The sequence below is a fragment of the Numida meleagris genome, chromosome 1, assembly GCF_002078875.1.
Source record: "Numida meleagris isolate 19003 breed g44 Domestic line chromosome 1, NumMel1.0, whole genome shotgun sequence".
NCBI classification, from domain to species: Eukaryota; Metazoa; Chordata; class Aves; order Galliformes; family Numididae; genus Numida; species Numida meleagris.
The window spans coordinates 105,948,795-105,974,019 of NC_034409.1; the positions used below are offsets into that span (position 1 = coordinate 105,948,795).

The 25,225-nt window shown below is 38.4% G+C and overlaps 2 protein-coding genes across 5 annotated transcripts in view; both read right to left on the minus strand.

Annotated features, from left to right (window-relative positions):
* Positions 1,211–10,413, minus strand: PSMG1 (proteasome assembly chaperone 1). Its single transcript, XM_021405736.1, has 7 exons — positions 10,225–10,413; positions 10,047–10,147; positions 8,437–8,588; positions 7,985–8,047; positions 4,638–4,836; positions 3,842–3,978; positions 1,211–3,108 (listed from the first exon to the last, which is right to left on the minus strand). Exons 1-7 carry the CDS (start codon positions 10,341–10,343, stop codon positions 3,034–3,036), a joined length of 846 nt encoding a protein of 281 aa, XP_021261411.1. The 5' UTR covers positions 10,344–10,413; the 3' UTR covers positions 1,211–3,033.
* The window catches only part of BRWD1 (bromodomain and WD repeat domain containing 1), a 55,552-nt gene continuing 42,295 nt past the window's right edge, over positions 11,969–25,225 (minus strand). Inside the window, exons 35-41 of one of the 4 annotated variants that reach the window (XM_021405722.1) lie at positions 24,047–24,190; positions 22,565–22,717; positions 22,118–22,287; positions 20,232–20,467; positions 18,912–19,094; positions 17,438–18,409; positions 11,969–14,062 (exon numbers count right to left, since the gene is read on the minus strand). In XM_021405722.1, coding sequence (XP_021261397.1) covers positions 12,924–14,062; positions 17,438–18,409; positions 18,912–19,094; positions 20,232–20,467; positions 22,118–22,287; positions 22,565–22,717; positions 24,047–24,190 — 2,997 coding nt within the window. In that variant the 3' untranslated portion in view covers positions 11,969–12,923. Of the gene's footprint in view, positions 14,063–17,437; positions 18,410–18,911; positions 19,098–20,231; positions 20,471–22,117; positions 22,288–22,564; positions 22,718–24,046; positions 24,191–25,225 lie in introns of all 4 variants that reach the window. The other 3 variants (XM_021405711.1, XM_021405713.1, XM_021405702.1) reach the window with 3 other exon arrangements.

A 25,225-nucleotide genomic window follows, 5' to 3' on the forward strand; every position in this document is an offset into this window, starting at 1 on the left:
AAAGACTGTTTCAGTAGGCCACAAAAAATGGATCAAAGCCTGAATAAGATCCAACAGAAGAATTCAAATATCAATCTCAAGCATAAAAAAATACGGTGCATTTACCATAAGAAAGCATTCCACTCCTCTGATGAAAATGCAGGGAAAGAAGTCACGACCTGTTCAGGAAATGTCTATGTTTAGAAACAGCACACCTTTAGAAACTGCCCTTAGAACACTTTTTCTGCTTTAAAGCAAATATAAAAGTAAGCACATAACCCCCTATGCCAAGAACATTCTAAACATTCGGTCATACAATTATTCGAAAGTAAAAAATAAAAGATTATAGCCTACCATTCAATTTTCACCTTTTTTCTACATACATACCATTTGACTGACGTCTACAGTGCTCTCTCCTCACTGGAAGTATCACATTATACCCTGCTATCAAAAAGAAAAAAAAATGAATATCCTTGATTAATTGTTTCCCACTGCACTTACTGTATGAAATTCAAGCACTTTCGCTTCTGAAGTGTTCTAGGATATTTATCTGCATCATCTCTGTTTCCTGTAAAGAAAGTCTGACCTCAATGCTCTGCTCTCCCTGGGCTGCAGATACAGGCTGCACATCAGACAACATTCAGGCAGCTTGCTCAGCATTACAGGGGAAACTTGCCTGAGGGGGGCAGAAACAAATTCCTCCTCCTTGGGCCTGGTCCATCTTTGACATCTGACTTTTAGAGTACTGCCTGCCCCAGTTATCACATCCTCCAACAGAGAGGAAAAGGAGTTGTTGGGGAGGACTTCCACATTGTTGTGATGGAGCATCAAGGAGGGCCGGCTTATGGGGGGAAGTGCCTAACTTGGTAATGAAAGACAAAAGGATCTTCTTTAAGGTCCCTTCCAACCCAGCCCTGTCTATGATTCCCAAACAAGTCTGGCTTACTGCATGGTATGCACATGTCCAGACTGATGGATTCACACCAGAGGGAATTAGTACAGCACAAAGCTTCACCTCACCTGCAAGGTGGAGCATACCTGCAAGGAAACATACCTGGATGCAGGGACAGAAACCAGCCAGACGGTATCGAACAAAATCATCACATCCCAGGTAGATGTTTCCACCCAATGGAGACTGATCACAACCTCTGAGAGAATGCTCCAAAGGGTAATTATTCTAGCTTCCAAGTATGGAAGAGTTTTCAGTCTTTTAATTGCCAAACTGTTAGAGTTTTGTTTGCCACTTTTATTCAAGGTGTTTAAGAGTGTTCTCACATCTCAGTGTAAGTCCAAGTAGTGAAAACTGAATTACAGCTCATTTTTAACACTGCACAGGTAATAACAACAGTACTAGAAGTATATTTACAGTTCCTGTAAGAGCCTGCCTATTTTTATGAAATATTTTTCTTGTTACATACTTTATTATTAACCAAACACATTCAGTGTGCAAGTAAGAAATCAGTGCAGCCAACACACAACTCTTCCAGAGCAACAGAATTCTCAACTCAGATCACTTGTACAAACAGGTTTTAATTAAAACGCTACGTAGAAGTAAAAAAAGAAAAAAAAAGGAATCATATCCTTCACTTCACACTTCAAGAGTCTATTCAAAAACAGAGTACCATTTCAAGCAATAGTTACTTGCTTAACTCTAGCTATATTAACTAAAGTTGAAATCAATGTCTTGAGTAATAATCAACTCTATACCCACATCAAAAATGTTCTATTACAGTGGCAACTGCAATACAGTGTGCAGTTTAAAACAGCAAATAAAACCCCAAATTAACAGAAATTATAGTGTGCTTGCTGAAGCCTGGATTTATTTGCTTCAGTGGACAATGACTATGCCAACAATTTTCCAACCACAAGCGATGGCAGCTCTATGAAAGGAATCTACACTATTCAGAAAGTTTCACTGGACATCCAGAGTAAGTCAAAGGTAAAGGAAGCAGAGAACTCTGAAGCTGCTATTTTATTTTTGCACCAAAGGATAAGCTGTGTGCAATTTAACGATCTCTGATCAATGTCAACCCCAGCAAAGCATCTTTTCTTAATCACCGTATTGTTAAGTGAAACGTGTATTTGCAGTTTAATTCAACAAGTCAGAACTGCATGCCAATCTTAACAAGTATCTTAAATACACCGCTGAAATTGTCAGTAAGTTTCAGAATTTTCTCAAACACTTTAGAATTCAAATGCCTACTTTCCTCCAAAAACCGCACATTCAACATAAAAGAGTCTGTAAAACAGAAACGTTAAGGTTTGGTGAATCCTGCTGAAGCACCCTGTAAGCCTACTGCCCTGACGGTTCCTGCCTCTGCCCAAGATCGGACAGAAGAGAAAGCCAGCTCCTGCACCTCCATGACTCCAAGACTGAAGCTGCAAAGAAATGTGAGTCTTTGGCGAGCTACTGCCAATGGGAACCGAATGCGGGCATCTCTTCCTGCCTGAGTCTGCAGGCAGTGCCATCCTGAATTGCTGTGATGCTTTACTCAGTGAATCCAATTCACAGCTCTTCCATAAGCTCTAATGAGCTCTGCATCCTGTCTATTTTCCACTAGTAGTTCCTTAAAAGGTATCACTATATATTAAAATGTATATACATATATATACACATACGTATGTAAAAAGATGCACGTAATATTTTCTTCACCACAGAAATCTTTAAGTTAGATAATATATTAAAGTTTTATATTTCACACTGAAGTAAAAAATAGGATATAGACAGAATACATTGACCGTATTTACTCTTTTGTATATAAGAGGGATCAATTTAGGTAAGAAAATGCCTTCAGGAGGAAGAGAAGAAATTGCTCTTCATATTTAAGATATCTTTTCTCATAAAGTTGCTCCTGGAGAAAGCCTTCCATCCCTTACAGGAGAAATGTGTGTTTATTGTGATGAACTAGAAAATAATAAAAATGAATTCAAAAGTAAAAAAAAAATCAAGTAGAATTTATTCCACTTTTGAAAAAATAACTACAATTCCAAAGTGTCCTCTATGGAAGAAAGTGGAGTATAAAACAAGTGTCGTCTGTGTTACAAGTGTCCTCTTTAAATATAGATATTACTGTGAGTTTCACTGGTTGTCAGCAACTTCTTCAAGATCTTTGTGCTTTCGGATACATCCTAGGAAAAGGAAGAGATGATCAGCATTAACTACATAGCTGTTAACAAAAAAACAAACCAAAAAAACCCAACAAGCCCCACTGTCACCCATTCCAATTTTCAATATTATGAATATCTGTCAGGTAAACATTTTAACTGTAAACAAAGATCACATCTTCTGAATGAAGGTATGTAGAAAACTATCAAAGGCACCAAAGGAATTTGCAGATTAACAACGCAAGGGGGTTTATCAATTAGCCTTTGTCCTCCATGGTGCAGTGGAGGAAGAGCCTGCATTTTCATCGTTGTTTTCCTTCCAAGTTTAAACATTTAAGGGTTAGTCAGTTGCACTTATATTTAATGCATGTAAATGTAAATGAATGCTAACTGGCAATTCCATCACTTCAAGCTGAAGTAAATACTTCAGCACACACAAACATCTTCTATCATTGAAATGCAAGTCCAACTGGCAAAACTGAGGAGGGCGTTTTGAACCAACTACACTTTGATTAAATTACTTCAGAAAGCAGTAAAACATTCACCTTGGCAGCCCAGAATACCACAATTTGCTTGATTAGTGCAAAACTACGGAATCACCTTTATAACTAAGTAAAAAGGTCCAAGGTTTAAGAAGCTTTCAGGTATGGCACAAGTCAGTTAGGCTTTACAGGTGGGTGGGTCCTATCACCAGCCAAATGCAAGAAATGGAAAGACAGACCAAACCTCTTGTTCATTTTTAAATATGAGATTTTACCTTGACTAAATTCTTCAGGGGTTTAGAAGAAAGCAGAGGCTTGAATGCTTCAATTGTAACCGTGTCCAGTTTGATGACATCAGTGTAGCACTGATACAATACTGCAGGAATCTGCCATACTTGACAGTAACTCAGAACTAAATACAAGTGAAAAGAAAATATGCGTTACGTTCAGCAGCAAACAGGTGAGAAAATAAACTACCAAAAAGCAGTATTGTGCAGTTCCACCTTTCTTGCTGGTGAATATCCTCATGGGAAATCACAAGTTATTAACAATCAAAGGCAATATGTGCTTTTGTTAAAATAAAACATAAAAATGCAAATTACAAACAACAGATTTTCTAGAAAAATCATCCAACTTTTAGCTCTTGCCAGACAAGTTTTTCCTCATGGATGCTAACATTGATTTGGTACTCTATAATGAAAGCCTCACAGAGGTTTTCATTATAGTACACGATACAAGCAAATTTAACCTTTACATGAGGTCAGTCAGTAGCATCATGTAACCTATTTACCTCTAACAGGCAGAAAGGGCTTATAAAGCCTTTCTAACTGACACTGAGTAGTTTTCTAGCACTTACGTCATAAGCTATAAAAGGAATTGCAGGGTTTTTTTTTGAAAATTTGTTCATGCTTTACAAGGCAATGCATAAGATGGTGAATTGTTAGAAATTAACTTCCAAAAATCTAATTTGGTAGACAATTAGTATCATTAAGTAAAAATTACAACTACAGTTGGATTTCCTTCAAAGCAAACTTTATATTGTCACTGTAAATAACTCAGACTGAAAAATACCAGCAGCAGGAAGATCCCGCACAATGTTTGGTTGTTCCAGCAGTGGACAGCAGACCTCCTCTTTGAATTCTTTTGTCTTTAAGGCTTTCAGAAACGGAGATGGAAGTGTCAAAGTGGATTCCTGGGTTTTATACTCAGCTACAGGACATGTTGAAAGAATCGTTACTTGCAAACCTTCCTTTCTTATATGGCCAAAAACCTGAAAGAAAAACGTTCATGTATTAGCAAAATTTATCTTCTCACATCAATGATGTTAAAAACACAGACATGTATTTCAATACGAGCGCAGGCAGCAAAGAGCAGTTTGCTTCCACGGCTATATTAAAGCTCAATTTACAAGCTCTTGAATGGAAATTCCATGTGGATTCCTCTTGTGACAGAAGTTAAAAAAAAAAAAAAAAAGGAGAAAGCAAAGGAGCAAAGACCTAACATATTTACCAAGTCTACTAGTCTTCTTGAGAAGCTTCAGATTTTCAGCACTATCCTTTCACCTGCAAATATATTAAGGCTTACTACTGTTACTAATGGTGACAGCAGAAGAAAAAGAAAGGCTCCAAATAAGAACCAGGCTGCTTCAAACAGCGAGGAAGCTTGACAAGTTGAGAGACATTTGAAATTTTGTGCTCGCCAGATGTTGTTCTTGATTTACGATGCTGTATGTAAATTTATGATGACTCATTTTCAAATACTCAGATTTTATTTCATTATGCTCAAGTTGAACAGAGAATTGAGAAAGAAAACCTTAATTTTTCTGCAGTTTTCCTCAAATTCAAGTAAACATAAAAAAACATCGCGCCAAACATGTTTTTGGATCCACCACATGCCATCACCAAACACTCACATACTCCACAGCCCTTCACTGTTTTTAAAAGAATGTACGTCAAAATGAGAAGCATGACAAACTTGCACTTTCCCTCTCAACACTCCTCTCCAGATTTCTGATGAGAAAGGGAATAAGGCATTTGGGAAACATTACAGAAACTTCCCTGTTTCTGTACGGAGTACCAATCATAGAAGGGGACCTGACGACTCTCTCACATCAGTGTGTTACCACTGTAATATAAAACGGACGTAACTTTTCAGAAGCACTTATATTTCAATTAATGGGATGTTTACTGTCCTGGTTTTGTTTGGGATAATTTTCTTCACGGTGGCTGGTATGGTGCTGTGTTTGGATTTCGGATGAGAATAATGTTGATAGCACACTGTTGTTGTAGTTGTTGCTGACCAGTGCCTACACAGAGCCAAGGATATTTCAGCTCCTCACGCTGCCCGGCCAGCGACGAGCTGGGGGTGCACGGAAACAGGACAGCTGACCCTGACAGGCCCACGTGGACGTCCCATAGCACATGGTGTCATGCTGAACAACAAAACTGGGGGAGCTGGCCAGGGGGGCTGCCACTGCTCCGCTACTGACTGGTGATGAGCAATTACACTGCACTGTGCAACACTTGTTTTTATTGGCCTTGTTGTTACTGTTTATTTGTTTTTCCCTTTCCTTTCTCCCCCCCAGTCCCTTTCTTATTAAGCTGCCCTAATCTTTTACCCGCAGATCCCTGTGCTTTTCAATTTTCTCCCTCATCCCACAGCAGGGTGGAGATGAGCTAATGGCAGTGCGGTGTTTATCTGCCTGCCAGGTAAAACAACAACTGTTTACTTTGATTGGGGACACTGGCTGGTACCAACTAAAGTCCTGCAAAATTGCACATCATCTTATTTTGTCAGTGATCACTTACTGAGAAAACAAATGAAAAAATCTGGTTCACGGAGACAGTGAGGATTTCCAGTTAATGACAATTTACAAAGCATAAAGAACAGACCCGTAACTGAATCTAAAAGCAAAAGCATAACACCTTAGCTGTACATTTAAAATAGCAATAACCGTAAGTTCTAAAATAATAACATTGACTTGGTTAAAACTGTACAATTCTACTGTTCAAAACCACCCACATTTTAAGTGACACATATGCAAGCAGCTGGAAAAACAGAAATGGAAGAGACAACAAGAACCACAATCATCTTTCTTTTCCTAATTTAAATGAAGTGCAAGAAAGTGTAGAATACAGCAAAACCAAAATGTTTAAGGTTCTAAGGTTTCTAAAATTTCAAGTCAACCACTAACCCCTCACCAAAGTCAAATAAACTTATCAGCCAGCCATGGAATGACAACAAAACTAGTTTTTCACAAACTTGGGTCTGAAATCCCAGTTATCACTCAAAGTTACCCCAGCTTTTCATCTCCTTTGCCTTCCCACAACTGTTGTGGCTCTCTTGCACTCAGGCCCTTGTATAATCCTCCCCCGCACCCAAGTAATCCTCCTTACGTGCTGGCTTAGCCAGCTGGCAAGTGAGACAAAGCTGCTCGGGGACTGGCTGGGCATCAGTCAGCAGTGCTGAGCAACTGCATTGTGCACTACTTGTTTTGTGTGTGTACACACACACATACTATATATAATCATCATCGCTATTATTTCTCTCTTCCTTTCTCATTTTAGTAAGCAGTTTTTTTGTTGTTGTTGTTTGTTTTTATCTCTTATCTGTAAGTTCTCCTTTTTTGCTCCCAGTTCTCTCCCCCATCCCATTGGGAGGAGGGGGAGTGAGCAGTGTGGTGCTGAGCTGCCCACAGGATTAAACCCCAACAACCAAATAAGCCATATGTCCCTTGAGGCTAAGGTGTTACTGAAATCAATATCTAAAATCAACAGCCTGAAAATTTTCCCTAGATTTACTTTATTAAAATCAAAAGGATATTACTAGGGGGGGGAAGTGGAGAGGTGAGAATCTGAATGACCAGCAGTACTTGCATCCCTGAATCACGATAGGGCTGACCATAGAGCAAGCTGAGTATACTAACAAATGGGACAGACACTACTTTGGAAGCAGCTTTTTTTAGACTTCCACCTTGTGAAAGAAACAGATCACACCCATTTGTGAAGACACCACCTACCCTGAATTTCACAACATTTATCTGGCAGCTGTACTAATGAAATTATGTTATAACTCTATTACAGAAGGATTCTTTCAGAGCTGAAATACCAGTTGAAACAAGCCACTGAAAAGTTTAGATGAACAGCAAAGTTTGTAAAACGGGAAAGGAACAAAACTGAAACTCTCCAAAAAAGTAATTGCACAGCGAGTTACTGTAGACAAAACTGGCAACATCTAGAAAAGAATTTCTCAGAATTCACCCATTCTAAATTTGTTAGGTACTTAAAGTCACAGTAAAAAAGTTATTTACAGCACTGTACTGCCAGGTATAGAAGAGTAGAGGGAAGAGGCAGATGCACTAACTTGAAGATCCCCAATCCTAAGATTTCATAGCTCAATATGTTGTCTTGCAGTTATACCTTTTCAAGCCACTGGAACTGCTGATCTTCAGCAACATAGCAGCTACACTGGCACAACAAAACCTGACAAAGGAAAAAAAAGGTTGTGTATGTGGTTCATTGAACACAACAATAGCTTATGATCACGTGTAAAGGTGATATGACCGTAGTCAACAACTTGTTCAGTACTCCTGGGATCCTTCAACTCTATTTCAATACAAGTTTTTCATTCGTAGCCTAATGTGAAATGTTCTGCCATGTAATACCATCTTAATTTTCAACTGCACAAGCCAGAACTCTGGGTGGTTTTAGTGAGCATAATGACCCTTCACATTTTCTTGTGAGATTAATCCAAAATGCCGCAGCTGTAATGCTTTATGCTTTGTTTGTCCTGAGCAAGGTGGAGGTGAAAGGAGTTTGCTCCCTTTTTCAGAGCACTAAAATATAGAGGAATTCATGCATAAGTCACTTACTGTTGGATCTGATATTAATTGATAGAACAAGCAGAAAGAATCTGTTGGGAGGACATTTGTTGCATTGGTTGTTTGACACCATTCATTCCACAGTTTCACAGCTCCAACTACTTTCCAACATATGGAATCCAGAACAAAAGAAGACAGGAAAGCTGCAAAGAAGGTTGATGTTAATTTACAAAGAATAAAATCTCTGTTCTACAAATAAATAGCTGGAGTGGAACATTTCTTTTCAATCTCATCAAATTAAAAAGGAATAATAAAAACATTTTTATTGGCATACTTTTATCAACCATATCCAGTTAAGATCACAAACGTGAGTAATCTCATTGAATCAAGACATAAAGAACAGTTCTACATATAGGTAGAAATCTCTATCATCAACAAGATGTATTAAGAATTATATTACTACAGCCAACTTGGATTCCTTTAGCATATACTAAGAACTAATACTAGCTACTAAATACTAAGTCTCTAACACTTCTTATCAGATTCAACAGATTTCTCAGGAAAAAAAAGTCATGAAGCCAGCAAGGCAGAACTGTAACTCTGGCTTCAGGAAACAGTAGCACGAGCATACAAGGCTTAGTGGCAAAAAAAGTGGCTAAATTTAATGACTACAAATCAAATTAGTTCCTATGAAGGAGAAGACAGGCCTAAGATGCATCTTTAACTATTTTTAAAGGAAAATCCTCAATAAAGAAAAAAACAAGTTAGCCTCATTAACTAGGATAATCTAAATGTACAAAAGACTTAAGATGCCTCTATATCCAAAGGGACAGAGCCCACAGCAGGGGGGTTGAAACTAAATGATCTTTGAGGTCCTTTTCAACCCAGGCCAATCTATGATTTAGAAGCTCAAGGCCACGATATGCATGCATGGGAAGAAGAAAGGTTGTCTCAAGAGTCCAATGCACAACCACCTCAGAACACTATGAATGAGTGCATGATCAAAGCGTAAAAAGGGGACCAAACAAGAAAAAAATTGTACAAAAGAATCCTTGCTCGCTAGTAATTAAAAAAAGGTGAGCAGGAATCCAAGTCAGAAATTTCTCTATTTAATGCATATTTTGCTAAGACCATTAAACTAATTGGAAATAGGATGAATAGGACATGGAAAATTTCCCAAATCAGAACAGTAAGATCTCAGAGAAGCTTCCCATACTCAGGCAGAAGAGTTAATTCATGCGCCAGAACTTCAGAGGAAAAAAAAAAAAGGATGAGTGAAATAACACATGTAATGTTAACAACTGTAACCCAAATCTTTGGTTCAGTAGTATTAAGTGATCCGGGCACAGCAGGGATAAGTCAGCTACCTCCCAGGCATTTTACAGTACAAGCACAAGCTTTATGACTGCACGGTCCTATTTCTAAACACTGCACTGAGCTACAGGCCATTACGAGAAGGCAATTTTTGCAAATTAACCAACAGTGAGAGCACCCCACACAAACTGGATGAAGGACGAGAGGCACGGTCCCAGTTAAATCCAAAGACAAAACACATTCTGCTTTCCCATTATTCCACCACGACCCAACCCAACCCAACTGCCTGCTGGCACAGGGACTGTGGTTTGGCCATTCTAGCCCCACGCGCTTCGTTTTCCACCTACCGACAGCGTTGTGTCCTACGGCGACGATGAGCCTGGAGCACCGCACGGGTTCCTCGGCAGGGCTCCCCGCGGCTCCCGGCGTCCAGAGCGCGGCGATCTCCCTGCCGAGAGAAGCCGGGCTTGCAGCACCCGCCGGGAAGCACGGCGCTCCGCCAGCGCTCGCTCCCCGCGCCGCTACCTTTTCTCCTGCAGCTCCCTGCGGATCTCCCGGTCCTCGGCCGTCTCCTCGGTCTCCTCCTCATCGTCCACGCCGGCCCGCGACGGAGCCACCACAACCTCTCCGAAGAACGTCGCCATCACCCCGCCGCCGCCTCCCGCCTCCCTCTCCCCCGTGGGCGGACACCGCGCACGCGCGTCGAGCCGCTCGGCTGCGCCGGTACCACAGAGTTTCCACCCAGCGCTGCGGCGCTCTAGCCGCGCCTAACCATAGAGAGCAGGCCCGGCGGGAAGACCAGCGGCCTTAGCCCCAGCGCGTGGCCCCGGCCCTCCCTGGCCGCCCCGACTGGTCTGACTAGAGGGAGGCCAAGTCAACAGCCGGCAGAAGGAGCAGTTGTTCCAACAGGGAACGCGTTCAGTTCGTGAAAAGTAAAATAAACTCTCAGAGGGGTGAAAGGAAACACAAAAACGTTTTAATCATCTCACCTCCTGTCTGTCTATAAAGCAAGGAGTTACACAACAGCATTTGCTTATAAAATAAAGCGTTACTCTCCCTAAGCTAGCAGTTCCCTCCCAGGTACAGGAACGCCGAGGCCTGAAGCTGCTCCCACCTTTCAGGAGCATCATGAACCTATAGTGCGTGAGCGCAGTGTGACGGAATAGGGCAGCTGAACCGCAAGAGAAAAGCATCTTTTTAAGGCTGACCCTGAATTAGAAATACAAACCTACCAACTCAGGTTTAGCTGTTTAATAATAAAATCGGATGCTCGCTTGAAAGTCCTTGTAACAGATTGTACTCCTCTACTGGGGGTTGTATTTCATTGAACAGTGACCATAAGCAGCTGCTGAACAATTCATTCAATGTAGGGATAACAGAAATACCCGATGTTTTACTCTCTTTAACAAAGGTGCTCCTAAGAGGTGCGATACACAAAGCCACTCTGAAACGCCAGGTTTCCTCATGGAACACAACCGTGTTCATATTTCATAAACCAACTTAAAGGCATCAAATAAACATCTTGAACTTACTAAATTCTAACATTATATTAAGGGATTATACTCTAAATAAAGAAAACTCCCAAGGCAAGAGTGACATAAGCTAGCTTATTCTAGGACTTCATACAGAAGTTTTAAGGAAAAAAACAAACAAACAGTACTTCCCTATACCAAGATAACGTTCCAGATACCAAAACGTGATGGTCAGTGCACCTTTTGGCACAGCATCAGCAACAATGCTGGACAAGCGTTTCTCAGTAACTGCTGCCAGTCAGCATTTTCATTACTTCACTGCCATTTGTACAAGCACTTATTATATTACTAAGTGTGATTATGAAGCTGTACTTTTTTTTCCTAAAGCCCCTGAAGATGCTATTACCTATCCAATCTTCTAGAAAACTAACTCGCGAGCTTGCTGTTTCATTTTGAGCTGAGTCACAACTAGTACACTGACATAACTCCTACTGAACAAAGGGACCAGGAATGGCATACATCAGCCATGTGAGAAACTGAACCAGCAGAGGAGAGGCAGGAAACCCATAGCAGAGAGTGAGAAAGGAGCAGAGTACCTCATGCTGGACTGAAGGCGGTGATTTTGGGGCTGCCCAGCTCCTGGGAAAAGTAAGAATTTAGAGGTGCCATGCATTCTTCTATTTGATGCATGGCCAACCAAGAATTTTTTTTTCCCCCTGGAGAATTTATCTTCTATGTAATAATTATTTTTTGACAAAAGCCACCTCAAGCATTTCAAAAACTGGTAGGTAAACGGCAACAATCAAAACCGACATGTTTAATCAATGCAAAAATCTAACATTAAAGCACTCAGAAGTTTCAATGTGGAAGACCAACAGAGATTTAGCAAAAATGGTCTGGAATGTAAGAATCCTGCACATCCAACCTCTCACGCATAAAAAGAACAACAAACAGAACGAGTGTTTTGTTGGTTTTTCTATTTTATAAAGAAAACACACAAAAACCCTTAGGCCCAAGAGTTCACCTGCATTTCATATTCTTAAGTTTACAGTATAGAAGTCACATTAATGATAGTACTACCTGTCAGTATAAACCCTCTCTTTACCAGCACCAATATGCCTTTATAATTGGCAGATATGCTTTTCTCAACTGGTAACTGGTTCTAGTTTTATGTTTTCATTAATGAATGTACAGAACATTTAACATCTGTACTAATAGAAGCTGTAATGTTGTTAACTCAGTGACCGTTCATTACTCGTTTGGTGCAATACTAGTATCCACCAAATTTTTATAGCGTACACTATTATGTATAAGCCTGTTAATATTGTATATGATTTCTTACAGCATTAGAGATGTTTGAAATTTGTTCTCGAATGTTGAATGACCTAGGTAGTATTCCATTGCAGCACCCATAACAATAATACTCAACATACTGCTATTAACCTGTTGCGCAGTGTTTTAACATTTTTTTTTTAAACTCTTGTTATATGTAATAAAATACCAGTAAAGACAAAAAAATTGCCCCTATAATGAGGCACATTTTGGCATCTGTGCTAAATGCTGCTACATGGGCAGGCAAGTGCAAGTCAAAATATGAAAAGGAGAAAGTCATGATCTAATCACATTCATAACTTTTTCATAGAAAAATATAAATATATTCCCTGAAATGTAGGACAAGGAAGAGCCAGCATCCAACATGAGTTCTAGTGCTATTACCATAAAAAAAAAGTGGGCTGGCTTTTCCTTTTAAGGTTACGTTTCACAAGCTGCATCACCTACACCTCTGTCATCATCGTCATCGTCACAATCGTCGTATCTAACAGTCCGCCTACCCCTATTTCGAGTTCTTATCTTAGTACGCCGGTTCGCTCTTCTGTATTTGGTATACTCCAAATCTTCAGAGTCATTTTCTTGGTTAGGTTTCCAACGTTTCCCTCGCTGGGGTCTTCTGGAAGGCTTAGGCAAATTTGAAATTTCTTTTCTAACAATGTCTGTTTTTCTTTTTCTCTTTTTTGTTTCTGTAGGATCACTACATATACTGTTATCAGTTCCAGAGTCTGAATCAGAAGAACAATTAAGATTGGCTTTTGAGCTCCCTGCAGTGCTAGGTGTTTCCACGTTCTCTGATACTGAGCTTTTTTCATCTTTCTTCCTCCTTGTTGCAGGTTCTGACGTTTCTTTTAAGTCATTTGATAATTTTAATCTTTTCAAAGGAGCTCTGGATTTTTTATTTGGTGCTCTTCTGATAATTTTAGTTTCACGTTTAGCTAACTCAGAACCCACCTCCTCTTCAGAGTTGCTCATATGATGGTTGTAGTCTGAAGTCGACTGACCAGAAGTTCTCCAGTTTCTCCCATTTTCTACCTTGCGGTTTGTGGAATTCTCCTCTGAAGAGTCAAATGCATTTTTAAGAGCTGCATCACTTTCAGTTCTCTGTGTCCGACTGTCATTATCATCATCCTCCTTTTTAGTCACTTCTATCTCCACCTCAGATTCCGTTTTTTCATCTTCAGACTCACTAATGTATTTTCTCTTAGGAACAGATGATCCAGAACAAAGTTTTTTTCCAGCAGAATCCTGTTCTTTCTCATTTTCAGACATTATGCTAACATCTATATCTGAGCTGCTGATCAGTTTCTTCTTGGATGCCACAGATGCACTGCCATGAAGCTGCCTTCTGTTCTTCTTCACTGTGCAAACACTTTCTGAGCTTGATAACTCTTCCTTTGTATCACTCATTATCTTAATCTTATTAGCTGCTAGAGTGGCACATCTGCGTGGATTTTTCTTCTTCGTCACATTAGACAGCTTTATGTGTTTCCTGTAGTTAATGATACATGTCCTGCTCCTGAGCACTTTACCACTTTGTCCGGGCTCCTCAGATGTAGATTCTACAATACAAAATATTTCAAAGTTCCTTTTAATAACTTGCATTCCTGAAATAGCTAATTTATTAAGCATAAACACTACCACATTTAACGAAATATGCAAAGATATGTTTTTATTTCAACCATCATGTGCAATATACCCTAAGCCTTTACTAAGGACACAGCCAGACATTCAGTCCTAAGCACGTTTTTAACTCTCAGGATTAGTCTTTTGCTTTGAGATGATGAGGACGTTATAAAGTAACGTTCTGTAGCATCCCTGTAAAAACTGCCTTAAAAATTACGAGTTACCCAACTTAGCAATAACCTTTTTCATACTCTTACTTCCATCATTAAAGCTGTAACTTCTATTACTCTTTTCTTGATCTCTCAAAATGAATTATTATAAAACTTTAAACTCTTTATTCTTAAAAGATTACAGTATTTTATACAGACAGAAGTCCTGGGTGAATTTCACTATTTTAGAATTGCATCACTTACGTAGAAAGCACTTTCAACTACTTGGTTTCTCTGAGACGATTACTTCTAAGAGTGAATCTTCCAATTCATTGTTTTTAATACAGCACTTGCTTCTTAAACCGGGTTGTAAACAAATATTCAAACTACAAATACTAAGAATGATGCTATCAAAATAAATGCTTTGAACTTTTACCTTCTAAATAAAGAAGGATTGCTAATATGTATTGCTAAAAATTAAAAGCAGAAGTTCCTGAAATAAATCTGCATAGGTTTGACAAAAGAAAAATGTTGTTTTACCAGGAATGTCTTTTCAAAAGTTCACTTTTCTCAAAATTGATGTCCATCTCATATTTCTTTGGAGCTGTTACTGATTTCACGAATAAGATGTGCACCATGAAAGTATCTACATTATACTGGCCTATTACCTCTTGATAACAGAAATAACAATCAATTTTGTCATAGCTTGAACCCACTGCCTTGATGATTCTCTACCTGTACACTCTGCAAACAGATGGAAGAACCACGGCAGCTTCTTTATCTTACTTCACAGAAAGGCAGGCCACTAAATATTTTTCAAGTAAAGGTTTAAAGAGGAGGAGGTTTAAAGGGAATGCTCTTCTTTTATGGAGGCACAAAGAAAGCTTTTCTTCCTAATGCTCCTATTTTCTTCAACTATTGGAACTAAAGGCCTAGTGTCTTTTGAGAATGGCAGCTACTCAGACACTGGCTGAGACAAACTCTAGTGAGGTTCAGTGCCTGGCTCCTTCTGGCCAGATTACTGTGTTCAGCACTGGCAAGTTATTCCGTCTCCTTTGTTCCCCAGTACATCACCTGAGAAATTAGGATAGGACAACATTCTCCCTCAACTCTGTAAAGAATAAATGCCACAAACATGTATTCTAAGACACTAGATGAGAAACAACTCTACCACAACTGATTGTTTATGCATACTTTTACAATTTCAGCAGTTGATTCATGAGACTGAAACAAAAGACTAAAGGACAGCAAGATCACATTCTATGCAAGACAGGAGTCCAGACTTTATGCAACACATTACCAGACTATTAAACCTATACAACCTGTACCTTGCACACAATCTTAAATTGGCAGCAAATTTGTATAAAGCTTTATTTTTACTTTTTTTTTACTTAAAGCTTCTTAGTAGAATTAAAATCCACTCTAGAGTAACTTCAGCATCCCCACACATCATAGTGATAAAAGAAACAAGTTTGCATCAGTTTAATGAAACTACACGAGTATCATGCATTAAATGCTGCAAAGGTACAGACTGCACAGACAGGGAGGATCAAAGAACTCCATTAGCCACAAATTGGGATTTATGAGAAAACATTTACAAGACAGACACCAAGATATAAAGGCCTTATCCATCCAGTCTGCTGTTGCGACAAGCAGGCCTGTAGTACATGCTATCAAACTCTAAACCTTGGAGTCCAGGCTGCAATACTGGATAGGAACACCTGGCCATCCCTTGAGTCACATACAGAGCCTCTTACATACAGCCAAATATTCAAATAAATTTATATCCTATAAATACCTAAGTATTTAAACAAAAGCATGTATATATTCTAACAGTACCCAAAGAATAACTTCTACAAGTACAAACCTGCTAGGCTTCTTATTTACAAGTAACTACCAGCCTCTTCAGGAGAGAGGAATACATGTGCCTATTAGCAAACCACAGTAAGCCAGGCTGTGCTAACAGCACGTCTGCTGCACCCATTATCTGTTGAGGAGCAAAATGAGCTAGAGAGAACATGTGCCACTGTAGAAAATAGTTATTTGACTACCTGTGGTAGTGTCCCAAATTAGAGATTAGATGAAGTGAAATATCAAATAGATGTTTCACTGTAAACGCTGTCCAGAGCTATTAATCAATTCATATGAAAGACAACTAACACTTCAACAGAATCATGTGGGGAACAGCTAACTCCCCAAATAAAGAAAACTGAACACCCAAAAGGTACTCATCAGGAACACTGCACAGGACAACGATATACTCCTCTTTCACATGAAAGCAGGTCTCCAACTCAGTCACATCTTTAACAGTCTTAGTTCTGTATATATCGGATCTTTCTCTTGGTTTTTAAAACACACTCTCCAAAAACAGATCCAAACCTCAAACACTCACAGAAAAGCCAGTCAAGCTTTAGAATGTTACCATCACAGCATCAAAATGCATTTCTACCTTGAAAAAGACACTACCTATCACTGACAATAAATCCAAAAGGCAAACCAAGTTAAAGATTCCAGTACATGCCACGGAAATAAAAATAATTCAGACACTATCAAATTCATTTTGAAAGACTACACAATTACTTGAAATGAAAATAATGGCTGTAAGTCTGCTTTAGCACAGAAGTTTGCAACAGCAAAAGGCAATGATCTTAGGTAAGAACTATTACTTCATCCACAAACTCACAGATTTTCTTTATCGAAGTTCTTAAAGCAAGGAGCAGACTGACAAAAGAGAACAAATTCTCTTTTTGAGATTTTCTGGTACCTTGAACTTCATACAATAGAATTCATTTGTATATATTCTGCTAATACATACATAGAGAAGGAAGTGCTGATTAAATATGAAAACAGTGACTTAATGACTTTTTCAGACAAATGTATACCCCGAATTGCTCACGAACTGTCAGCATTCATCATGAATTCTAAATACTGAAAGACTGCCACCATAAAACAGTTTCCTCAGCGCTGCTTTGGTGACCTCCCAGTTCCACTGTCAGCATCACCATGCCTTACATTTCACCCTCTGATTTCTAGTTCTTCTTTTAGAACAAGGAAGATTATTACACTTCATAGAGTCCAAATCTCTCCAGTCATTACCCATACTAATATTTCCTCTATCTAGTCAGTATCAGAGCTTAGATGCATTAACTTGAAAACTTTTACCTTTTCTGAAGATTTTTGTTTTTCCTTTTCTCCTCCTCTTTTTTGTTTTTGAAGACGTGTCAAGATAATTACTGTTATTGGAATTTGTTTCAGATTCCGTATCAGAAGAGTCATTGAAATCAGCACCAGGTCCAGAATTAGTGCTCGCTGTAATTCTACATGGCACCAAGGTTTCTGAAACAACACTTCTCCCATCCTGCCTGTCTTCTGTTTCAGATTCTGCTGTGTCCTCCAAATCACTCAAGACTTTCGCTTTTTTTACAGGAGCAACAGGGTGCAGACCAAACAATTTCCCAGTATTCCACCTATCTGATTCAGAACACGCTTCATCCTCAGAATTGCTCACAACAAACTTATTTGCAGACACCGAGTGGTCAGCTTTCTGATTGCTCTCATCCTCTGAATTATGGCTTTTGGAGTCCTCCTCTGAAAAGCCTCGTGTGGGACTCATTTTGGGAGACACAGAAAGAACTGTCCCTCGTAACTGCCTATGGCCATTGCTTTGCCAGGTTTTCTGTTTCATCTGCGTGTCTGTGTCAGAATCTGAACTTTCATATTCAGATTCACTAACGAATTTTCTTCGTACAGCAGATGAAGTAGGTAAAGAAAGAACTTTTCTCTTGGTAAGCTGCTCTTCCGTTTCTTTTTCACTTTCAGACTTCAAACCTGCATCATCCTCAGACCCCTCCAGTAACATTCGCCTGGCTGCAGCCGAGGCATTTCGGTGAGGCAGTTTTCTATTTTTGCATCCAATACCAATACTTTCTGAGCTTGAAACCTCTTCTTCCACATCGCTCATTAGTCTTAACTTAGTAGCAGCCACAGTAGCACTTCTGCGTGGGATTTTTCTATGTCTCCCTGTACTATTACTCAGAGACTCAGATGTCACCACTGAAGTATTTTCAGAATCACTTTCATATAACCTTTTCCTGACAGCTTTTCTTGTATTCCCATTCTCCTGGGGAAGTGTACCTGTGAAGCAGAAGAGGGATTGAAGTCTTATATTCAAAAGTACAAGCTTTTTCAGCCTTATCAAATCTGGAACAGGTTGAACCCACAGACAAGACAAACAAAATATATCCCTCTAGTAGTAGTTAGGTGATTTTAGTATCTGGCAAGAAAAAATATTGAGCTATATCCTAAACTTTGGATTCATTCTAGTTTTTTTTTGAAAACTGCTTTATGTTTTACTGCTTCTGCTTTAAGAAACAAAATGTTGCAAGAGATAGGCTCTTGGCTCAACAGGCTCTTGGCTTCCGCTCTCCCTACCCTAAGTACTGAAAAAAATCTGAAGTGTTCAGAAAGCAGCATTTTGAAAGCAACAGATCTACTACTAATGAAACATATAGTATCACAACAGCCAACAATTAAAAAGATACCAATTACAATTAGTTTTTTATTTTTATATATATGTATGTATACGTGCATACAGCTGGCTTATGGGCCATTCAGAAGAGAACTACTCAAATCTTACCTATTTGTTTTCTTTGAGCAGCTTGATTTCTGGTTACCCTACAACTGATGTTCTTTCTTCTACATATACCATTGTGTAGTGGCGGAGACACAAGAGCCACAGAGCTCTCTTTGCTCTCTTCTGAGCTACTCGAAGAGGATGAAGAGGATGTAGATGAAGCTAAAGAACCTTCTACTTCACTTTCTGCTAAAAAGATTGAATCCTCAATTAGAATACTAATCAGTTAGTTTTCACTTAAGAAGTGCATTTTGCTTATGCAGGAAATCTTCAAATTTCCTCACAATTTTATCTAGCAATACACTGTTTATCATGCCTTAATCTCTTGCAGGTATGAAATTGATAGTTCCACAAAATATACCACTCCACATTTACCAGGTGTCCAGTGACAAGTTACTCTGAGAGGTGTTTAAGTTTCAAGTAAACTAATAACTATGTTATCTGAGAACACCTCTAAGAGAACAACAGCACATTAAAAAACTTGCAATATTTGACAAATCTCTTTTACCAGAATCAGAATCCTTGTTCTCTGAAAGAAGCTGAAGTTTTACCAATGTAAAGTTTAGGGAGAAAAAAACGAAAGAGACAGGAAAGATTTCATGACCCTGGGAACTTTTTGCTAATTTGGGTTTTAGTATCTATGTAACACACAGGTGTATGACCTTTATTTTATATCAAATACACCACACTTTCCTATCAAGCAAGAGGCATCCCTTCATCACAACCACTTTCCTAGAGCAGTTGCTTGAAGTTAAAAAAAAAAATTCTATTACTGTATTTGGTTAAAGAGCATCAAGTCATACTGGTTTGTAGGTCAACTTATACTACTTATACTGGTTTGTAGGTTAACTTTAGTCCTACTCAGTTCAGCTTTGCTGTGAATTCCGATACAACGCTGTAGAAAAGTACTGTCCATTTGCCTGCAAAATATATCTATCTATCTATCTATCTATCTATCTATGTATACAGCCAAGACAGCTCTGCATTTAAGTAGACTATGGTAGCAATAAATTTCCTCTTCGGAGTACTTTTTTTCATTAATGAAATTAATCAATTGCATTCTATGGGATTTTACAGCAGAATATTCTTTAGTACACAGGACTTTTTATAACATAGAAGTCAAAATACACAAAGTTCTGTATTGCTCGAAATACAAACAGTATAAAAGTGTTCTCTAAAGTTTTTGCATTGTTAAAGTTTGCATTTTTAATTCAGAATACAGTTGGCAATTAGGGCAATTATAAAGGAAAAGAAACACGAGTAGGTAATGCATAGATAAGACAAATATGAAAATCCTCATTTGAAATACATTCCATTAATTACCTGATGACAATGTCGAACGATTTGTTAGTGTTGTAGATCTAGCTTTTCCATTCCTTTCAAAGGATGCCAGGCATGCAGAATCAGAGGATTCTCCAGACGAACTATGGTTGTAACTGCTAGCATTTGTTTTATGGCTTGCAACACAGGCTGCTCTGCTTGAGGTAGGTTGACTAAAAGAATCTTCCTGTTCAGATTCAATTTTTGCCTGAGACTTTAACGGTTTCTGCTTCAAATTTCTACTGAAAAGGGAAAGGAGTAAAAGCAACATAGCTTGTAAAACTATTAAAAAAATATAGACGGTTAAGTGTTACAAAAGTAATTTTCTCTGAAAGCTTAATTAACCATATACCACGTGATTTTACATTTATGGAAGGCTCGTTAGTTTTGTAATCTGACATGGTACCGGACAATTTTAACTTTGATGAAGATAGCATTAACTGCTTGTATTAAAATAGTAGTCTACGCTCCTAATAAAGTTAAACAAGAAAACAAATTCTCTCTCTACACTAAACCAAAGAAGGTAACATTGAATACCTTCTATACCTATGCCCTCCTATTGTTCACCAACACACTGCAATAACAGCTTCAACTTCTGTTGAATTCAATCTCTTGTTAATTGTACATAAATTTCAAAAGTACATGCTACGCATACTAACATTATTCCATGATTAACTGAGTTCCAAGAACATGATGAAACAGCACCTTCAAGAGTTTATAGTCTAAAATAAAATGCATGTTTGCAGAGGAACTTGCCAATTTGAATCTTCCTTAAAATATATTCTAGAGTGCTACACAAAGTCCTATTTGATCACAGTAAATTAATAGTGATCTAGACGGGAAAGGGCATACATTATACATAAGCAATGCGGAGGCTACTAGGCAAAACAACGTTGCTTATTTTCATGTTTAGAACTACTGTTTTGTCAGTTTGTTGCTTACAGTCCAAAGATTTCAGATATTTTTATAGACACGTGAGACATACATGCTCTCCTGCATAACAGTTTGATATCCAAACACTCCCCAAGAATTCGCAAAGCCTCAGTCCTCCTAAGCACCACTGAACTGTAATTCTTAGGAGAAGAAAAGAAGTGGTGTTTCAAAGGAAGATTCCTGCCTACACTGCCGTGTGTTTATAATGAACATTAAACTGTTTCTCTGGAAAACACTGAGAAGCCAAGAGAAACACCCACTGAAAGTTCAAGTTCATCATCAGATATGCTTACAGTGTAATCCAACATTTATGTACAAAAGAATAAATTCAAATACGTCAGAAGTGTAGTCTTTTAATTTTGTTCTTAAAAGCATATTACTGTCCCTTCACTACCAGTGAATAAAGGCCAAAGAGCAGGAGAAAGGCATATGCTCAATTCCAACAATTTAACACATTTTGTTTCTGTATTTTGTATTGTTTCACTTCATCCCATATGCAGATTAACAATTCAAGAGCAAATCATATCAACCAGAAACTGTATCAAAAGTTGGTTTTCCTTCAAAAGAGGCATACACTACAAACTCAATGCTACACTATGTTAAAAATCTAAATTCCGTAGGATTAAATTTCTTCTGCATATAGTAAAATAATATATACACAGCAAGAACATCTGTTTCATTTATTATTATACTCAGATTAAAAACTGATTTCCTCACTGAATTATTTAGAACAAAGCATAAACAAAAAAACCCTGTTCTATTCTTCAGTCCCTTCACTGTTCCAAAGGCAATTTTATACTACCACAGAACTCCTTTTAAGCACGTCCATCTTACAGTAAGAGAAGTAATTCAAACAATTATCACTGGAGTTAGCTAGCCACTTCATAAAACAATTGTTCCATTCCTCCAAGACTAAATATGTCAGTGAATACAGTCAGTTCTTCATAATTTGTTACCTGGGCGCTTTGGCAGGATGCTGCGCTGAGCTTTGACTCTGAACTCTTCTAGTGTACCTCTGGTTTCTTCGTATCTTTTCATTCTGTTTCTGACCATTTTTGAAATCTGAAACAATTCTTCTAATTTTCTCCTCAAATAGTGCTGACAATCTCAAGGTCATACTATAAATCTAGGCAAGGAATTAGTTTACGTTAGTAACAGAACCTTTCATCCAAGACTAACTTGTCTAAAATCAAAAACTGTACAGATAAAAATGAAACTGATTAGTATGATGTACTGTAGTGCTACATAAGACATAAGCAAACATACTCAATATTCTGTTGCACTTCTCACCATTATCCACTCCACCAGAAATTTTATTACAATGCTGAAAAATAAAAATTACTGCAAAATACTACCTAACTGCATTATGAGAAGCGTAAACCCCCCCCAACAGCAACATCTACCTTTGATTTTTTGTTTGGAGTATAAGACTTCGCATTACTAAATATTAGTCTTATATCTTTGCACAGTTCCATTGGAGTGTCATAATTTCCAGCTTCCAGAGTTTCTTTCACTGTACCGAAGTCCATCGGAGTGTCTATAATATGTCTGTAGTCCTAGATAAAGCACAAAAAAAAGCAATTCAAGAAGCTGTTAGAGGAGAAACAATCATCTTGAATTTTATGTCTAAAATTTAACAGGGGCTAAGATTATCTTAACTACTGGTTCAAGAAACAAGTACTTACCATAGCAGCCAGCTAAGCTCCTGCTAAAACTACTTCATTTAAAGCCTCCACTACATTATGTCCTATAAAAACTTGCATATTTTCAAGGTCATCTTCAGAATTTATTAAACATCATGATGTGATAGAACACCACATACTTGCACATAGTTCTTCAGTTTCTTTTCTCCCCATCTACCTCAACAGCAACTACTTAGTAACAATAACACACAAGACAACCTTATTATTGTTAATCAAAACGGGAAATAAGACTGTAGTAAATCTTCATGTAATCCTTTCACTGATGCCTTTTACATTGAGAAACTAATCATTTAAATAATTTTAAAATAAAACAAAAACTCCACAGTTTCTTTCTTGTAAATGAGGAGTTTTAGAGACTCCCAAGGTGTTTTTGAAAGCTGAAATGAGACCCAAACTAAAGATGTGAAGGTCACAGGAGAAAAGTTGCATAACTGTTAGAACATTTATATGGTTTTTTCCTATTAGAGTTTGTTGTTTTCTCTTTTTCCTAAAAGCCAAATAAAGAGCTCAAAAGCAGTACTGCAGCAAAGCATGCTAAATTTTATAGAAGAGAGAAATGACCTCTGAAATTAGGTAAGTTGCTGACAAAGGTACATAATAAAGCTGCAGAAGGCTTTCATCAACAAAGTATTCTATTTATTTGGAAGAGGGACAACTGGAGTATTAAGATGTTCCAAGATGCATCAATAGAAAACGTAAAACAGATTGGACAGAATCCATACTTCAGATGTACACATGGACCAAGACCTATGTCTTCTCTAGCTGGGAAGCTTCAAAGAGAGGACAGATTCCCAAAACATGCAGACAGCAACAAAGGCAATAATGCCAGCAGTAACAATGGGAGAGCAAGAAAATTATGCAACTACAAATAAGGAGTTCACACTGACTGTGATCTGTTCACCTATTTCAGTTTCATCCCTAAAGTTAACATTAAATGCAAAACAAGTAACTCATTTGAAGTATCGGGATGTTTGTAGACACAGTTCCACTGCTCTACAGTTGTTCTATGCTGCGTCAATATATTGGTATATCTTATCTTGATGCAGGTCAGTCTCAATGATTGAGAACTGAAACCAAGAGAACAAACAACTCCAAGAGAAACGTGGGGGTCTTATTATACCAAGTGCTAAAAGAAAGAAACAAATAATATTTATATCTTACAAGGTTAATGGAACAACTTACAGGATATTGGTCCAAATCAACTGGCTGCCTAAAAGGTTCAGAATCTTCACATTGGAAAATTAAGTTCACAAGTTCCATACACTGTTTTTTCCAGGAGTTTTCATCATAACCATTTTTCACGCATTTTCCTCTTTTCCCTCGTCCCTTGAAAAAAAGCCAGGAAAAAACATTACTGAAATACTGCCTGAAAAACTTCATCTAACTGGAATTATTTCAGAATCACAGAATCAATCACAGAATCATAGGGGTTTGGAAGTAATCTCTGGAGATCATCTAGTCCAAGCCCTGCTAAAGCAGGCTCCCTGCAGTAGGTTGCACAGGTGGGTTTGGAGTATCTCCAGAGAAGGAGATTCCACCACCTCTCTGGGCAGACTGTTCCGGTGCTCCGTCACCCGCGCAGTAAAGAAGTTCTTCCTCGTGTTAGTAAGGAACTTCCTGTGTTCCTGTTTCAGCCTACTGCCCCTTGTTCTATTGTTGAACACCACGAAAAAGAGTTTGCCCCCATCATCTTAACTCCCATATTATAGATATCTGTAAACAATGATAAGTTTCCACCTCTATCTTCTCTTCTCCAGGCTGACGAGTCCCAGGTCTCTCAGCCTGGAGCATCCCCCTTATGAGGAAAGGCTCCTAATCATCTTTGTGGCCTTCCACTGAATTCTCTCTAGGGGATCCCCAACTTTCTTGAACTGGGAAGCCCAGAAATAGATACAGCTCTCCACATGTGGCCTCAACCAGGGCAGGGGGGGAAGACCACATGCCTTGATCTGCTGGCTGCACTTTTTTTTTAAATGTGCCCCAGGATACTATTGGCCTTCCTGGCCACAAGGGCACACTGCTTAAGAAAAATGCGCTTCCAAACCGTTACAAGTGCAAAAATGCACTTCCAAGTATTGTTTTGTAACAAAACTTGAACTCTACAACTAGAAGGTTTTTTTTTCTAATGTTTATTTATAGCTGACAAATCATAGGTTTTTTTGCCTTCCAAGTTGTTGTTTTTTTTTTTTTTTTAGTACCAAAAAGCACATAAAAATATCTCCCGGTATCTTCCAAATTAAGAGGTCTGAATAATATCCATTGTTAAAATGTATTTTTTTCTCTCATCTCAGCTGATTAATACTTTTACTTCAGTATCAGCCAGATAACTGAAAGCTGTCACACTGAACAGCACTGATATCA

Bases quoted from the DNA above. Each gene is read 5' to 3' on its own strand.
- PSMG1 (XM_021405736.1), bottom strand. From the start codon at position 10,343: ATGGCGACGTTCTTCGGAGAGGTTGTGGTGGCTCCGTCGCGGGCCGGC. The intron at 8,048-8,436 runs GTAAGTGACTTA...TTCCTTTGTCAG, and splicing joins AATTAATATCAGATCCAACA to GTTTTGTTGTGCCAGTGTAG. The intron at 4,837-7,984 runs GTATAACTGCAA...TTTTTCTTTCAG, and splicing joins AGTTCCAGTGGCTTGAAAAG to GTTTTTGGCCATATAAGAAA.